Source organism: Doryrhamphus excisus, chromosome 17 (assembly GCF_030265055.1).
Source record: "Doryrhamphus excisus isolate RoL2022-K1 chromosome 17, RoL_Dexc_1.0, whole genome shotgun sequence".
Lineage (NCBI taxonomy): Eukaryota > Metazoa > Chordata > Actinopteri > Syngnathiformes > Syngnathidae > Doryrhamphus > Doryrhamphus excisus.
This window is the reverse complement of record NC_080482.1, coordinates 5,183,849-5,201,432: the sequence shown is the minus strand read 5'-3', so window position 1 is coordinate 5,201,432 and position 17,584 is coordinate 5,183,849. Positions and strand designations below refer to the sequence as shown.

The 17,584-nt window shown below is 40.4% G+C and overlaps 2 protein-coding genes across 2 annotated transcripts; both read left to right on the top strand.

The window, feature by feature from the left end:
- Positions 1 to 115: 115 nt before the first annotated feature.
- Positions 116 to 9,290, top strand: rnf144b (ring finger protein 144B). The gene is made up of 8 exons (XM_058053137.1): positions 116 to 283; positions 2,657 to 2,903; positions 3,859 to 3,963; positions 4,646 to 4,706; positions 5,274 to 5,481; positions 6,302 to 6,446; positions 6,527 to 6,616; positions 8,012 to 9,290. Exons 2-8 carry the CDS (start codon positions 2,748 to 2,750, stop codon positions 8,162 to 8,164), a joined length of 918 nt encoding a protein of 305 aa, XP_057909120.1. The 5' UTR covers positions 116 to 283; positions 2,657 to 2,747; the 3' UTR covers positions 8,165 to 9,290.
- Positions 9,291 to 10,374: 1,084 nt separating this feature from the next.
- sqlea (squalene epoxidase a) lies at positions 10,375 to 17,445 on the top strand. The gene is made up of 11 exons (XM_058053877.1): positions 10,375 to 10,774; positions 11,806 to 12,046; positions 13,107 to 13,284; positions 14,450 to 14,546; positions 14,637 to 14,750; positions 14,826 to 14,997; positions 15,115 to 15,210; positions 16,169 to 16,311; positions 16,504 to 16,600; positions 16,667 to 16,754; positions 16,831 to 17,445. Exons 1-11 carry the CDS (start codon positions 10,511 to 10,513, stop codon positions 17,021 to 17,023), a joined length of 1,683 nt encoding a protein of 560 aa, XP_057909860.1. The 5' UTR covers positions 10,375 to 10,510; the 3' UTR covers positions 17,024 to 17,445.
- Positions 17,446 to 17,584: the final 139 nt, after the last annotated feature.

The following is a 17,584-nucleotide window of genomic DNA, read 5'->3' as shown; positions in this document are numbered from 1 at the left end:
TTTGGTCTGATATGATGCATTGATGTACTGTATGAGACGAGCTTGTTTTTCCCTACTGTCTTTAAATGCAACCTACGTACAGTATGACCAGCAGGAGGAGTCGCGAACAGTAGCTTCCCTGAATGGAAGCAGTGGACTGCACACACTCCCACACTCCACACTCCCACAGTTGTATGAGTAGTGTCGGTGTAGGCGTTGGCTGTGTCGGTTGCTATCCACCACATGTGTCACAGTGCGGCTCAGGACTCAAGCAGGTTCTCCACCCGAGTTCTCCACAGGCAAGGTAAGCGTCATCACTCTACACGGAAGCTGTTCATAAATGCGTCACTCAGTCATTATAGATGTAAATATGCAACCTTGAAAGATAATGCTTCATGTTTTCATTAAATGGAGCATATTAGTGTAATACGGTAAATTAGCAGTGACTATACTGTAGCTGTATCACAATTTTAACCAGTCTGGGAACCTGATATTGTCATTTTTTCCCAACCATGGAGACCAGAAAGGGAGCGAGTGGGAGTTGCCTTTTAAATGATATACACATTCCGACTTTTTAGGTCACTTTTTAGGCTATTCTGGTGTTTACCTAGCCAAAATGATAGACTACTGACTACCACCAAGAAGACGACGCCATTGTCTAATTTGCATAATTTGTCGTTTCGCGAAACTCCAGCTTTAGAGACTTATAAAAACTAACTTAAGAGGTGTACAGAATGTCATTTAATGTACGTTCTTGGTTACCAAAGTGGGGTACACGTACCCTCAGTGGTACACCAATTGTCATGGAGGTGAGTGAATACCATTAGAATGCGTTTGTGAGCCAGGTAGCACCAAATCTCTTATGGTTAAAATGTCACAAATAAATGCAGTAAAAATCACCAAGCCAAAACATTTCAAACACCAACAACGCAGGTTATGATGTCACTTGGTTAGTCGCTATTTTCCACACAATAAATGCAGTTGCATGAACCGCCATCATGCTTTTCTCCACCAACTACACTATCAATGATCTGCATCTATGCCACCACTGATCAATACCAGATAATAAAAGACTACTCACTTCAAATGTGGGCCACTACTGACTGTGTTGTGCTACAGATGGCAGCCAATTTAAACAGCCTGGTCAAACAAGAGCGCTGTGTGGGTAATTTTTCTGTAGATTGAGTATTTAAATCCTCAGTTTCCAAGGTAACACCATACTGTGTCCACACAAAGCGGGGGAACAATGCGGTGTACTTTTGACTGGGATTTTTATCATCAAATGAGACATTTACAAATTTTAGTAATGCTTAAATCAACCTTGGTCCATGTATAGAACACAGAAGACATTTTTGAATAAGCAATTTATAGCAAACAATCTTTAAATTGTAACTTGCCAGGGGAACATGCGGCATAGTCCATAAGAGAGAGGTTATTCCTCTTTGTCAGACAGGCAGTGCGCGCCCTCGGTTATGAGGAATTCCCCCCTGGAACATATCCAAATAGTCAACTACTGTTTTGACGCCCATGCACAATCTGAAGCACCATTCTTACATTGAAGCAAAATGCATCACAAGTCTTGATGGTGCCCCCTTAACTGTGCAGTGTGTTGATTTTAAAACTATTCTCTGTAACCAGTAAACACCAGTTCTTTTGGGCCAAGGATCAAGTGGTCCGACTCAGGGCTGGTGACTTTATTGGATCTTCAGCTTGACTTTTTTGTTCACTCTAAGGATATTTTAAGAAGTTTTAAAATGTCTGTCCTTGTGAAAAAAAAAGACTTGTCTCCAAGACCTTTGGGAAAATATTCTGTGGTCTGACCAGACAAAAGTTAAACTTTTCAGAAGGCGTGTGTCCCATTACTTCTGGTGGAAAAGTGACACCGCATTTCAGAAAAAGAACATCATGCCCACAGTAAAATATGGTGGTGGTAGTGTGATGGTCACAACTTTAAAATAGTTAGTTACAGTGACTACAGCTATTAAATAATAATACACATGAAGAACTTCCTGTGAACTTTCTGTGTTTTGTCGTCAGTTGTGTTTTAATTGACTAATATTTCAACTTGATGTTTAAATGCAAGTATAATGAACCACAAATCTTTAAAAAAAAAAAAAAGTCTGTCCTACTGTTTCTAACCTCAGCAGCAATGGCGGGCTGCAAGCCTCCCGGAAACACTGGCATCAAGCTTGTCCAAACCCATTTTTGAGGTGATTAAGAAGAATGGTGCAGCCTTTTTACATATTTATAACAATATCAAGAGTATGCTTCCCACAGTGGAAAAAATTTCGACCCCCCCCCCCTTGATTTCAATGACCTCATGTAACAATCATGTAACTATTTCACTTCTCCACCAAGGCTGAGTTGTATCCAAAATGTTTGTTACAGTGTATCGCAAAAGTGATGACACATTTCAGCAAGCATGGGACGATACTGAGCAAACGAAACTTGGATATGCTTCAGAGTAGTGTTCCGCTTGGAAATAACTTTGGAATGTGTTTATATGATCTAAATAGCTAAAAGGAAGCTTTTTTTTAATCTGGATCCAGAGGATAGGGACTGCTACTATTTGTACATTTTCCACTCCTCCCCGAGGAAGGTTATGTTTACGGTGCAGGGCTCAGGGTTATCTGAAGTTTCTGTTGTAAACATTAATGTGTTTGTGTAAACCTTACAGCAACATGCAGGGTACAATTCCCTTCTGTTCCCACAAGAGGAACTAGAAGCAGCCTGATTCTGTCATCTTTCCCCGCTGACGTCACTCCAGCATGACTAGCACAACATCTAAAGCTTCAGAACCAGAGACCTGTGCCAGCCCGGACTCACGGCATGGTCCTGATGTCTTCTGCAAGCTGTGCCTCTGCAAGCATGGACCTGCTCTAGCCAGAACACTGCAGAACTGCAAGTGCATCTTCTGTACAGCTGTAAGTGGCACTGAATGTATATATAAATATCATATATAGTAATATAAACAGCCTACAAAGGAGCTAAGAAAGCAAGATCAACATGGGCACCACCTTCCTGTTTTGCTATGAGTTATTCCTTGAATTCCTGTTACCCAAAATGGAGCCAAAGAAAGTTGCAATGCCAGCATTTGACAAAGGAGATAAACACTGTTTGAAGTAAGCTTAAATATTAATTTATCTCTTTCATTCGTCATTTATACAGATTAAGCATGCATAGCATTTAAACATTTTTATTTTGCCATCTTGTAGGCAAGCTAAGGACGCTAACAAGGACGCTTGTGATAAAAACTTGTGCAGTGTATTAGTAATGTAACAAGACGTTCGCCATGAACCAAAATACATACTAACCAGGGTGGACGCTGTATATAATAAAAACAAATGAAATAATCAAATACTAATATGGAAAAAAATAAGTATATAATTACTTATTTATTTAATTTTTAAAATATATATGCAGATATATATTTTTGGCTTAGGTGACAGAGTGATCGTCCCCAACCTGAAGGTTGGGGTTCGATCCTCCGTCCTCTCGTGATCACGTCGAAATATCCTTGGGCAAGATACTGAACCCCCAGTTGCTCCTGATGCTGCGTCATCAGTAGATAAACGTGCTAACTTTTTGTATTTAGTCTGGTGAATTTATGTATGTATTTAATGTATTTAGTCCATGCCACTAGCACTCTCAGTCTCACAGGCACTCGGGCTGTTTACGATACGTTATCAACAGGGTCTGCTATCACTGCAAAGAGGTACAAAGGTGTATAATTAAAGTGTCTCTGTTAAATACAAACAGACAGGTGATATGTTGATATCCTGCCCTAACCATAGCGAGCTGTAAAGATGATTTACTGTAGTACGTCCAAACAAAATGAAATGCTAAATGAATGCTACTGTGACGTGTCTACCCCTCCAGTGTCTGCAGCAGTATGTTGAGTTGGCTATCAAGGAGGGTGGAGGAGCACCCATCACCTGTCCAGATATGGATTGCAAAAACATTGGCGTGTTACTGGACACGGAGGTAAGCCTCACCAATAAAAACTGTGACATTTTATCACCGTATAAAGTAAATACTGAGGCTTTTATGAGGCTATGACTAAACCAAGAGGCAGTGAGCAAACTGTAAGATCCTGTTTTAGCCAAAACAGGTTGATTCCTGTAAAACATGTTTTACCCATAAAGATAAAAGTTAGAAGCTAAAGAAACTCATTTAAAATTGCAAAAAAAATTACAATTTAAAATTGTATTTTATTAGGTAAACAAACTTGAAATTTTCAAGCCTATGACTCAAGATGTATTTACACTTTTTTTTAACCCGATCATACGCTCCCAAAGATTTATACATCTTTCACATTTTTTTACTCAAGAGGCACAAAGCGGTGATGATACAACTCCACAATAGAACACAGCATGTTTTGTGCCATTAGTGGCTGGGATTGAACGAGTTAAAAAAACGCGACTTTGCAAAACATTGACTCGCTCCCAACTTCCCAAAATGGATATGACAGTGATTAAGGACATTGAGGACATTATATGATGGTGGAGCGCCAACGCCGTGGTGACAGTTGATGCTTATTAACCTTTCTGATCAAATGCAAACGTCTCCCCACCCCCAAAGCGAGAACGTCTTTAATAGTGTCCTCAGTGGTCCTCAGCACCAAGTGGCTCAAATATCGTTAATAAAGTTTATTCTGTGTTTCCAGATAGACGACTTGGCCTCTGCTGATTGTGCAAAGTTGTATCAGCGTTTAAAGTACGAGAGAGGTGGGTTTTTCTAAAAGTTGGATAACATTTGTATATTATTTGATACTGGTGCCAAATCGGTACTTTCTTAACGGTACTTAAAAGATGTCTATACTATAGATGTCCAAAAACATTCATTCATTTTCTACTGATAATCCTCACCCTAGATTGGTTGTCAGCCAATCACATGGCACATATAGACAAACAACCATTCACACTCACATTCATACCTATGGATGATATGGAGTTGCCAATTAACCTAGCATGTTTTTGGAATGTGGGAGGAAACCGGAGTACCCGGAGAAAACCCATGCATGCACGGGGAGAACATGCAAACTCCACACAGAGATGGCCGAGAGTGGAATCGAACTCAGGTCTTCTAGCTGTGTGGCCTGCACACTAATCACTCGTGCAGCCTGTCCAAAAACAGTATACAGTAAATGATGCATTGTTGCATGAAATGACTTGTGATACATTGGATCTTATTATTAGACCTTGCAGTTGTACCTAATGATGTCACCAATAAAGCATTAGACACCATTAGACATTAGACACACTGTATACTCACAATCACTGTGATCTCCGCAGGGGTGAACCTGGACCCAGGTAAAACCTGGTGTCCGGTGCTTGAATGCCAGGCTGAGTGTAACGTGCAGCTGAGCTCTAAAGGCCATCCCGCCGCTGTGCCCTGTCCCACTTGTCACACCATCTTCTGTTCCGAGTGCGGGGGACCCTGGCAAGGAGACCACACCTGTTCCGAACTCCAGCCCATGATGTCACGCTCTGATGAAAGCAGGTCAGTCCGGCAGTCACAGAGAATCTGAACCGGTTTGTTCAAGTATACAAATGTAATGTCTTGCAAAAGCGACCTTTGTTAGTACATGGTTTCATCCATTTAGAAACAAACACCCTTAGCAAGTAGAGGGAAGTAATAAAAACTTTGCCCCCCATGTTTCCTTGTTGCACAACTGCATTAGTGTGCCACCCCAGGCTGGGCTGCGATTCTGCCAGACTGATTGATGTCACAGGGGAGGCGTTGAGTGATGGTGTGATTCCATTGTGGGCATGCCAAGGGAAGGAAAGGAGAAAAGGTCCCCAGCCAGTGCAGAGGGAGCCTGTATACTGCAGTATGATGAGTGTGAAATGAGCTTTAGGAGGTATTTACCATTTTATGACAGCTGTTAGTAGTATAGTTACTGGCTTTGCTAGAAGACACGAAATAACCGGCCATGATACATTTGTAATGGACGCTGTAGGAGAGGGTAATGTTAAAAAGTTAAAAAAAAACATGTTAAGAAATACAAATACAAATTGATTGACAGCTGATGAGTACAACATATGATAGGCCCCAGCTTCCCTGTGACCTTGAACATGGTTTAGAGGTATACTAAATGGATGACGACAGTTGTTTCAATCAACAAGGGCCGTGCCGTGAATTGTGCTCTTAAAATACCCCTGTCATAAAACCGACTCTTAAAATAAGTAACCCAGTTCAACACGAGCACTGACCCAGGACTGTGCCGCAGTGTGTGCCGTCAGCCGCTGTGATTTGGTACTCCTCGTCGCCCCCGTTGTTTGCCATCTCTTGTTTCTCTTTCATTTAATCACATGGACAGGAGCCACAGTGACAGCGACTCCGAGCTGCCTATCAAACAGTGTCCAAAGTGTGACATCTACATCGAGAGGAACCAAGGATGTGCACAGATGGTTTGCAAATGCTGCAAGCACACGTTCTGTTGGTACTGTCTGCAAAACCTGGACGTGAGTCTTGTAAAAACACCACCTTTACGACCTCACGGAAGAGTGTTTTCCTTTCCTTTCTTAACATTTTGTAATTATAGGGTGACATTTTCCTGAGGCATTACGATAAGGGGCCGTGCAGAAACAAACTTGGCCACTCCAGGGCCATGCTTATGTGGGACCGAACAAAGGTAAAGCAGCTCAAACAAATACTTGTTATTTTTTGGCAGACAATAATAAATGAAACACACTGACGAAACCAAACTATGCTGTTTTCTAGTACATTTCTATCTATAGTGTCACTTTAATTTAGTCTTGACAACTCAATTCAGTCCGTCACTCAAAAGCATGTGGTAGATTTGTTTATTGTTGCATACCCATGTGCCTAAATAGTCCTCCGTCAGACATTAAGCTGAGATAATCACCCCAAATCTGAAATCCTTGCCTCCAGTTGACGTAACAGTGAACTTTCTGACTGCACAACCAACTCAGAAATTATATTTGCTATTGGATTCACGTCAGTTTACGGAGCATGACAAATGGTTTATGATGGGCTATTAAAGGAGCATATTCATTTTGCTGTCAGTCACGCTATTTGCCACGAAGCTTAAATGTGGTTTGCATTATTAAACAGAAGCCGAGCGTACAGTTCACTGACTCCCAGTGAAGCTGAGTAAATAATCATATTGTCCAATGAATGTGTAACATGTTGTAACATGGGATATTTACACTATAAACCTTGCAATCCTACAACACTCGGTGTTCCAAACACTGTTGATTGAGAAAGTAGCATCTTAAAGGCCAAAATGTATGGTAATTCATTTCATATGGTAAAAATTACCCTGGTATTTGTATATTTTGTTTTTCTTGATGGACCATTTGGCATGAATTAATAACGATAAAATAGAAATACTACCGTATTTGTCATTTTTAGAGACAGTTGTACCTAAAAAAACAAAACCCTATTTTAAAATCCATATAATTTATTTATTAACTATTATTTCTACAAGATATGGACATGGAAGGAACATTTTTAATTAGAAATTCAGTTTGGGCAGTCTTGAATTGACAATAAATAAATAATTTCCAAGTTACTTTTCAGTCACTCTGTAGATCTTTGCATCTGCTGTAGTCGTAGAACAATGGCCAAGTGTCTGCACAGCTTTAGCGTAGTGCAATAAATCAGCTCATAATTGGCAAGTTTTAAGTACTTTATTTAATACCCGTGCTACTCAGTTTGCGGCTGGCTATTGCAGTATTGTTGGCACATAATTAGATTTTACATTCATGTACAGGGGTTTTATTGAAACTAATAAAAGTATGTAAACATTACACGCTGTTTGGAATGCTTGAGGTCCATCAATGGACAATAATCTAAGGTTGGTATGTTTGCATGAGTCAGCAATGCTGCATAGGTCATTGCTTTTCCTGTATTGTATAGTTGAATGAGATAAAGGTGCATTTTTATGTCATTTAATGTAATATTCATGCGCAACATAGTATTATGTTATTGTCTCAATTGCAGTGATCTGACAGACCACTTTGTTTTATAGTTATGTTTATAATCGGCATTTATTACTTCTCAGGTGGTGGGGATCCTGGTGGGGGTTACCATCGTGATGCTGGTAACCTCTCCGCTCCTTCTGCTGGCTTCCCCGTGCTTTTTGTGCTGCATGTGCAAGCCATGTAGAGGGAAGAAAAAGAAAAAGAAGGACCAGCCAGACTCCACCACATCATAGCAGCTATACTGTTATAAAGCCCTGCTCAGCGAGAAGAAACTGTACGCTGGAAAACAAATCGCGGTCCCCGACAGTAATGCCATCAACATGTCGAGTGGTGTGACAAAGTGTTTGCTTGTTTGTTTTTTTTCCTTGTTTATCACACTTAAATGTTTCAGATCATCAAACAAATTTGAATGTTAGTCGTCACACTACCTCCACCATATTTTACTGTTGGTTTGTTGTTTGTTTTCTGAAATGCGGCTTCACTTTTTCTTCTAAAAAAGTTCAACTTTTGTCTCATCAGACCACAGGTCTTAGAGATCATCAAGATTGAGATGAGCCTTAATGTTGTTTTTGTTCCGCAGTGGTTCTCATCTTGGAACTCATGAATACTGACCTTAACTGAGGCAAGTGAGGCCTGCAGTTCTTTAGTTCTTTTGTTGTGGGGTCTTTTGTGACCTCTTAGATGAGTTGTTTGTGCTCCTGAAAAAGGTAGGGAAGATTCACCAAAGTTCTATGGTTTGACTATTTCTGGATAATGGCTGGAGTCCCAAAACTTTAGAAATGGCTTTATAACCTTTTCCAAACTGATAGATCACAATTAATCTCATGTACAGTATGTTTTAACAGGGACGACCATGTTGGTTGGTTTCTTTTTCTCCCTTAATATTGAAACATTTCATTAAAAAAAATGCATTTTGTGTGAAAAACATGCAAAAAAACACTTTTTTGAACACTTTTTCACACCACCGCAGACATAATCAGTGTGATAGTTTGGTGGCGGTAAATGGATGGGGGTGGTTCCTCACTCATGCCCTTCAATATCCCCGATCCTGTGCCAAATGAGAGACATTAGTCAAGTGCCTAAGTCTACCGTGCCTGCTGATTTTTCACAATTCCGTATAGGTACTTTCATGTTATTCTATCATTTATGTATTGTATTGTGTGAATGAAATATGATATATTCTCTTTGTTTCCATGCACCTTAATTTCCACACTCAAAGGTTTTTCTAAAATATTTTCATGATGTATTTATTTCTTGTATGTCTTATCTTAAGTCCAATTTCTGTTGATGTCTCTTGAGTCAAATATGTTCTAAAAGTGCCATTGTTACTGAAATAAACATACTATACTGAATGTGCATTTCTATTGTTCTACCCTACAGTCTCATCTGTGTTATATTCATTGAGGTAGACACTTTTGGAATTATTTATTGTGCACATTGTTAGCACATTGTTAGGTCTCTAGCTCTCTAGCGTACCCTAGTGGTCATCCCTGGAAAGCCACTGGTTTAACCCCAAACCCAAAGGCCCACAATATAATAAATTAACCTGTTTTATATTAGTATTTGAGCATTTTCTTAAACACTGCATAAAATAAAGAATTGTTCCTCGTGGTAGCCTGTTTAAATTAAAATACAAAACCCCAAAGAGCCTGAATTGCTCTGTATTCATTTTATTGTGTAATTATCTTGTTTGGAATAGTACTAGGACAGTCTTGGGTGCCATGCAGAAAACACAAAGCGAGCATTAAATTGTCCCTGAGTGTTCCCTTTGCATTTGTATTGTGTAATTTCTGTAGTCATTATAGAATTTCCTTGTTGTGAAAATAACAGACATGTAAAAACATTACTATCCAGTGCACAAATGTTAAATATAAAAATTCAAAAGAAGAAGAAAGAAAGTTTCACAGACAGTAATGCATAATTTTTTTTTAAACATCTACGTTTTATTTTGAAAGCTGCATTACAACGTATTGTTTCACTCTGTAACTGTTTTATCTCTTAACTTTAGAGTACTTGCATTCTACTACAAACCCACACACACACAAATGGTTTGAATTTATGTGAAGATGTCTATGGATTTTTAAATAAAAACTTAAAACACAAAGAAATGAAAAGACTGAACACGTCGCGTTTTAAAGTCACAGAGCAACACACCACTTCCTTCGTAAACAATCTATGCTCCAGTGGTTTGATACAGAGGTGAAAATGCACCTTTCCACTGACACCACATCATACTACGAGCCTGCTGGTCGGCTGTCCAATCAGCGCCGGTAAAGTGGGCAAACCTCCCCAGCATTGTCCAATCAGCGCATAAGCATGAGCTCTGCTCACCATCACGTCTCATCTGATTGGAGTATCCGCAAAAAGGCTGTAAAAGTATCCAATCAGAAGAGTCTGCGTCTTTGACATCGTCATCCAATATTCAGCATCCTCAACTTCGAAAGCGAGTTACAGAATTATGTTTCCTTCTAGCACCTTCTTTTAAAATATGGTGATGATGAACTAGTCTTTTATTTAATTAATCATAAATTATTCATATTGTTTTCACCACGTTGACAGTTTATCTTTTTGTGTTAAAAATGTGGACTTTTTTGGGACTAGCTAGCTTTACATATTTATACAAAAAGTCAGGATTTGTTTGGGCTTTATCTCAGAAAGAGCTGTTGGCAGCCATAGTCTTACTTCTGTCAGTGGGACTCCTGCTGACTTATTTCCGAAACCTTCATGGCCAGAAGGTGCTAACTTTCCCCCATAGCCTCTTGTCTGTCTTACCTGTCGTCAACCGTCTCGCCCCTCAAAGTCCATCAGCTAGGAGTGGGAATGCTGAGAACGTGTGTGGAAAGGTAAGATTTTGAAAATAAAACATCTATATATTTTGTTAAAAAAGTTATAAAGACAAGGAGTGTCCAACGTGTGGCCCGGTTTAGCATATTAAACAACATTGGAATGGTTGTACTGTTATTAATGTACGTACACAATATATCAAAATGGCTGCCACATTCTTCAACTGTTATAGATGTTAACCCCACTGGAGATAGCCTTTTGTATGTTTGTTAAAGGAACATATAGTTTATAATATTCCAGTTCCATGTATACATGTTGTATAGCTACAAACCGTATTGGAACATAAAGTAAACCCTCGTTTATCGCTTTTAATTGGTCCCAGACCAAATGTTGATAAGTGAATTGCCGCAAAGTAGGATTCCTTATTTATTAATGAAATATTTTCAAATATACAGCACAGAAAACATGCATACGACTTTTTAAATATGATTTTTAGTATTACTTGAAGACTCTAGAAATGAACTAACACCCCTATAGTCACCTTAACACTCACATGATCAAATATAGCAAACATAATCAGAGTAAATAAAACACATTCATTCATTCATTTTCTACCGCTTATCCTCACGAGGGTCGCGGGGGGTGCTGGAGCCTATCCCAGCTGTCTTCGGGCGAGAGGCGGGGTACACCCTGGACTGGTCGCCAGCCAATCACAGGGCACATATAGACAAACAACCATTCACACTCACATTCACACTAAATAAAATACATAAGACATAAATTGGATTCATGCTTATGTGTGTTGCTATAAATTTGTTCCCTGGGAAGCTGAGTTACAGGCAGACAGGAAGTTGCGTTTTGAGGTGTGAGCAGTGGCCCGTGTTTTTATTAGGCATCTTTATTGTGTCTGTTTTGTGATCAGGTCTGCCATTTGAGTGTCTCACCGAACTTTACAGTAACAATACTGACACCTAGTGACCAGTGTAGAATACTACATATCATATCACTTTATACTTTGTTGATTCACACAAGTTTAGATGCATGGCATTTTCTGTTGTGTAACAGCTCATTCATGTCCTTTCACTGCTAGAAGCTGAAAAGAAGGAAACAAGTGGCTACGGGTGGCTCCTCCTCGGGGATTGGTTCAGACATGGATCCAGACGTGGTGATAGTTGGGGCCGGAGTCCTGGGCTCAGCAATGGCGGCTGTGCTGGCGCGGGATGGAAGGAGGGTGACTGTAATCGAGAGGGACTTGAAGGAGCCTGACAGGATAGTCGGGGAGCTGCTGCAACCCGGCGGCTATCGAGCGCTCAAAGAGTTGGGCCTGGAAGGTGAGAGACGCACGGAGGCTTTTTGTTGTGGTTGCCATATTCATTATTTTGGTGGGAGTCTTTTTCTACATTTAAGCACTACTTGGTAACTTCAACTTAAGTCAAACGCCAAACTTGGGAAGTACTTCCTGTGACTCCCAGCACTGGATATCTCCAATGGTTGGGTGTTGGGGCCTTGAGCAGGAATCAAACCTGCGCTGTCTGCACAAAAGGTAGTCTTATGACATGTAAAAAATGGCCCAGTTTTGTAAATACAATGTAAGAATGGTATAAATTGTACTTCTGTTTTCATTATTAATTTATTCCAAAAGTTCAGATGAAAACCCAAATGTTTTAAAAAAACTAAAGTCATGGTATAAATATTAACAAAACATATTTTAGTTATATTTGTAATTATAGTTTTAACATGCAGAAAACATTCATTCATTCATTCATTCTTTTTCTACCGCTTATCCTCAAGAGGGTCGCGGGGGAATGCTGGAGCCTATCCCAGCTGTTTTTGGGCGAGAGTACATTGGACTGGTGGCCAGCCAATCACAGGGCACATATAGACAAACAACCATTCACACTCACATTCATACCTATGGACAATTTGGAGTCGCCAATTAACCTAGCATGTTTTTGTAATGTGGGAGGAAACCGGAGTACCCGGAGAAAACCCACGCATGCACGGTGAAAACATGCAAACTCCACACTGAGATGGAATTGAACTTAGGTCTCCTAGCTGTGAGGTCTGCGTGCTAACCACTCGTCCGCCGTGCAGCCCCGTGCAGAAATAATATTCTGAAATGTTTCTCACTTTTTTTTAAATGTGCAGACTGTCTTTGGACCCATGGCAGGTTGTTTTTTTTGTTGTTACACTTTGTGGAACGATGTAGTACAGTAAAAATAGATTGGTTAGTCCAAAATTTTGGCAAAAATGTACGAAAACTGTGGTGTGTGTTGTTATTATGTAATATGTTGAAGTTATGTTCGATGTTCCTCACTAATTAGCTTCAAAACAATCAGTGCCCTATTGGTTCTTAACGAGTGTAACATTGTTGCGCTCGTTCTTCCACAGGCGCCGTGGAGAATCTCGATGCCCATCTGGTCAACGGCTATGTGATCCATAACATGGAGACCAACACAGAGGTGGAGATCCCTTACCCTCAGCAGGAGGAGAAAATCCAGTGTGGACGTGCTTTCCATCATGGAAGATTCATTATGGGCTTGCGGAAGGCAGCCCTGGCTGAGCCCAGGTGAGCTCATGTTGTTTTGTGACGGGAACAAACTTAGTGGTTTACACCCTGGTAACATGCTAATGTATGCACACTCTATAATGCTACACAGACAACCACTTACTTACACTAAATAAACACGGTGGAATCTTCCACAAAAGAGGGCTGCACAGCGGAGATGAGGACAGGTGTACCCTGACACGCCCATATAAGGAAGTCTGGCTCTTTGTGACATCACAGAGAGCAAGTGTTAGAAAAAATATCTGAAATCGAGCATTTAGACCCATTCCGAACTTCTTTCAGGGCTCTAAACCTCATTATCTGAAACTTTGGCATCATTTAGCACAACAATACAACATTCCAATATTCATAGATTTGAAAAATGGAAAAATAATAATAATAGTTAATAATGTAACTATAATAATAATTAAATCCCTTTAAACAAAATCAGAAGTCACACACACTTTTATGGCCATTCATTCATTTTTTTATATCGCTTATCCTCACATGGGTCGTGGGGGTGCTGGAGCCTATCCCAGCTGTCTTCGGGCAAGAGGAAGGGTACACCCTGGCTAGCCAATCACAGGGCACATATAGACAAATAACCATTCACACTCACATTCATACCTATTGACAATTTGGAGTCGCCAATTAACCTAAGATTGAAATATTAAAGAAGTTGCCGTAAAGTTGTAATATAATGATAAACCATCTAAATCTAGAATTACAGTAGCTTTGGGAATGTTTAATATTAAAGAAATATTATAGGAACAAAGTCCAAATATTAGAAGAAGAACATGTAGTATGAAGATTCATTCATTCATTTTCTACCGCTTATCCTCACGAGGGTTGCGGGGGTGCTGGAGCCTATCCCAGCTGTCTTCAGGCGAGAGGCGGGGTACACCCTGGACTGGTCGCCAGCCAATCACAGGGCACATATAGACAAACAACCATTCACACTCACATTCATACCTATGGACAATTTGGAGTCGCCAATTAACCTAGCATGTTTTTGGAATGTGGGAGGAAACCGGAGTACCCGGAGAAAAACCATGCAAACTCCACACAGAGATGGCCCAGGGTGGAATTGAACCTGGGTGTCCTAGCTGTGACGCCTGCGCGTTGCTGTGCAGCTTTTGTGACCATGTCCATATTAATAGCATACTGACCTGTTGGTGCCCTCTAGTGTCACATTTCTAGAAGGCACGGTGACGGCGTTGGAGGAAGAGCATGGCTGTGTAACGGGGGTTGAGTACAAGGATAAAGCCACAGGCCACATCAAGGTAAGACGAGAACGGAATAGTATAAGTTGAGTATAACTTACTACTTAATACTTCAATAAATATTCATATGAAGGTGATGATGTTTTTCAGGAAGTGCATGCAGCTCTGACAGTGGTGGCTGACGGCTGCTTCTCCAAGTTCAGGAAGAGTTTGGTGTCTGGGAAAGCGCGCACTTCCTCTCACTTCGTTGGATGCCTCATGAAGGTGCCTTTTGCTTATTTTTGAGCTTTTTTTTTCTTCCACTCAGCAGCATTAGAATGAAGTACTCGTCCTTTACAGGACTGCCCCCAGTTCAAAGCCAACAATGCAGAGCTGGTGCTGGCCAACCCCAGCCCCGTGCTGGTCTATCAGATCTCCTCCACACACACCAGGGTCCTTGTGGACATCAGGGGGGAGATGCCCCGTAACCTCCCGCAGTACTTGGCAGAGAAAATACACCCTCAGCTTCCAGGTAAACGCAGTCACTGGATATACTTCTTTAGGTGCAGTACATCAATATCCATACTTTTACACATTCTGTCAGTATGAGCTGGATCATACTATATCTCCTGGGCGCTCTTTTTTTCAGAGCATTTAAAGGAACCTTTCATGGAGGCCCTACAGAACGATCGTGTCAGGTCCATGCCTGCCAGCTTCCTCCCGCCTTCTCCTGTCAACAAGTCAGGTACTCACAGGCGGCATACTCAAATTGGGAAAAAACTGGAAAATATTCAGCATTGTACACGGTGTCCATAAAGGCTGATCGTGTATGAAAAGTAAACATGTTTAATATGAATACATATTCTTTCATTTACATTTTTAAATATATTTTTAATATATATTTAATATATATTTTTTATATTATTTTTAAAATTTTGTCCTAAAAAACAAAATTATTTTTAATGATTAGTATTTTGTATAATGTATGCTTGTTTTTATTTGTATAAAAAAAAGATTCAAATCTTTTTTTAATTTTTTCAATTCAACTGAAATAAGCTGCACGGCGGACGAGTGGTTGGTTAGCGTGCAGACCTCACAGCTAGGAGACCAGGGTTCAATCCCACCCTCGGAGTTTGCGTGTTCTCCGGGTACTCCGGTTTCCTCCCACATTCCAAAACATGCTAGGTTAATTGGCGACTCCAAATTGTCCATAGGTATGAATGTGAGTGTGAATGGTTGTTTGTCTATATGTGCCACGTGATTGGCTGGCGACCAGTCCAGGGTGTACCCCGCCTCTCGCCCGAAATCAGCTGGGATAGGCTCCAGCACGCCCCATGACCCTCGTAAGGGTAATATTCTTTCATTTACATTTTTAAAATATATTTTATATTTTTTAAAATTTTGTCCTAAAAAACAAAATTATTTTTAATTAGTATTTTGTATAGTTTGTGCTTGTTTTTATTAGTATTTAAAAAAAGGATGAAGTTACATTCAAATCTTTTAATTTTTTTTCAATTCAATTGAAATAGGCCATTGAAAAATAACTGCCACAAACGCCAAAAAGTATGAAAGCAACAATGACAACATGTATTCATAATTCATACATAAGATATTCACCATGAAATCAAAGCTGTATTAAATATAAAGTGATGATGCATGTTGTGTTGGAGCCAAATCAGCCAATCAGTGTGTGTGCACTGCAGGCGTTCTGCTCCTGGGCGATGCTTACAATATGAGGCATCCACTGACTGGAGGAGGGATGAGCGTCGCTCTCAATGACGTCATCATCTGGAGGCGCCTGTTGAGGAACATTCCAGACCTGTACGACGACAGCGCCCTGTTGCAGGTCAGCTGCTATTTGATTGGTCGTTAATATGACCTTTGGATTGTATTAGTCTTTCAACTCACACTTACATACTCGCCAGAAGCTACTTTGAGAGCAAACCTGCAGTGTCTCGGTCCTCCATGGCACCACTTTGACACCAGTTTTAGATTCCATAAAGGAAAATACCATTCAGCCTTCCGTGTCACCTAACAGGCTAACAAGAAATTCCACTGGGAGCGCAAGTCATCACATTCCTTTGTGGTGAACGTGCTGGCCCAGGCCCTGTATGAGCTCTTTGCAGCCACGGATGGTGAGTTTGCCTGCATTGTTATTAGCATTCACAGGCATCATCTTGTTTTTCTGTTTGGACGACCAGACTCCCTTCATGAACTGAGAAAAGCCTGCTTTCAGTACTTCAAACTCGGAGGAGAGTGCATTGCCGGGCCTATCGGATTACTTTCAGTGTATGTATAATAAATATTCTAACACTATCGTTATTCACAGTAATACTTGGTGAATAATACTAAATTTTTTCACCAGTTTATCTCCCAAACCAATGACCCTCGTCGGACACTTCTTTGCCGTGGCCTTGTACGCAATCTACTTCAACTTCAAGTCTGAATCCTGGAGCACCAAACACAGAGCTGTTTTAAAAAGTGGAGCCATCCTCTACCGTGCTTGCATGGTCTTGTTTCCCCTCATCTACTCTGAGCTGCAGTACTTCCTGTACTGAAAAGCCAGCCCTCCCATGGATGATCAGCGACCAGGATTGCACTTTTCCAGCCTTCGGCATTAGCTAATCTTTCCTTAGCGAGGATGAGGATTTTTTTTTTTTTTACATGTTGAGTGTGCCTTAGTGATGACTTGTTCATGTGGGCAAACTGTTATACCTCGTCTGTGCTCACCCATCCTTCACTGGACATCTGATGAGGTTGAGGTGGACGACACAAAACATCCAGCAATGTCTCATTACCATATTTAAACTTTTTAAAACCACTTAATTATTGTGCTAATTTGAATATTCAGGAAGAATAAAGCACCTTTGAGTACCCTGCAGTGTACTTCAATCAACATTACAGTACTTCTGTACAAATATTGGAAACACTAAAGAATGATCCTGATCCTTGCTTGAAAGCAAATACCATGTCCCCCCCCCCCAAAAAAAAATATGCAACCTTGTACAGTAAAAAAGGGCAAACCTATTTTTTAAATATCTTGAACAATTGAAAATAAGTGGATGTCTATTAAATGTGTCCACTTTAAAACGAACACGGGTTACTATAGGTTGGATTCT

Bases quoted from the DNA above. Each gene is read 5' to 3' on its own strand.
- rnf144b (XM_058053137.1), top strand. From the start codon at position 2,748: ATGACTAGCACAACATCTAAAGCTTCAGAACCAGAGACCTGTGCCAGC. The intron at 3,964-4,645 runs GTAAGCCTCACC...CTGTGTTTCCAG, and splicing joins GCGTGTTACTGGACACGGAG to ATAGACGACTTGGCCTCTGC. The intron at 5,482-6,301 runs GTCAGTCCGGCA...TCACATGGACAG, and splicing joins TCACGCTCTGATGAAAGCAG to GAGCCACAGTGACAGCGACT.
- sqlea (XM_058053877.1), top strand. From the start codon at position 10,511: ATGTGGACTTTTTTGGGACTAGCTAGCTTTACATATTTATACAAAAAG. The intron at 14,751-14,825 runs GTGCCTTTTGCT...CGTCCTTTACAG, and splicing joins TCGTTGGATGCCTCATGAAG to GACTGCCCCCAGTTCAAAGC. The intron at 16,312-16,503 runs GTCAGCTGCTAT...GTCACCTAACAG, and splicing joins ACGACAGCGCCCTGTTGCAG to GCTAACAAGAAATTCCACTG.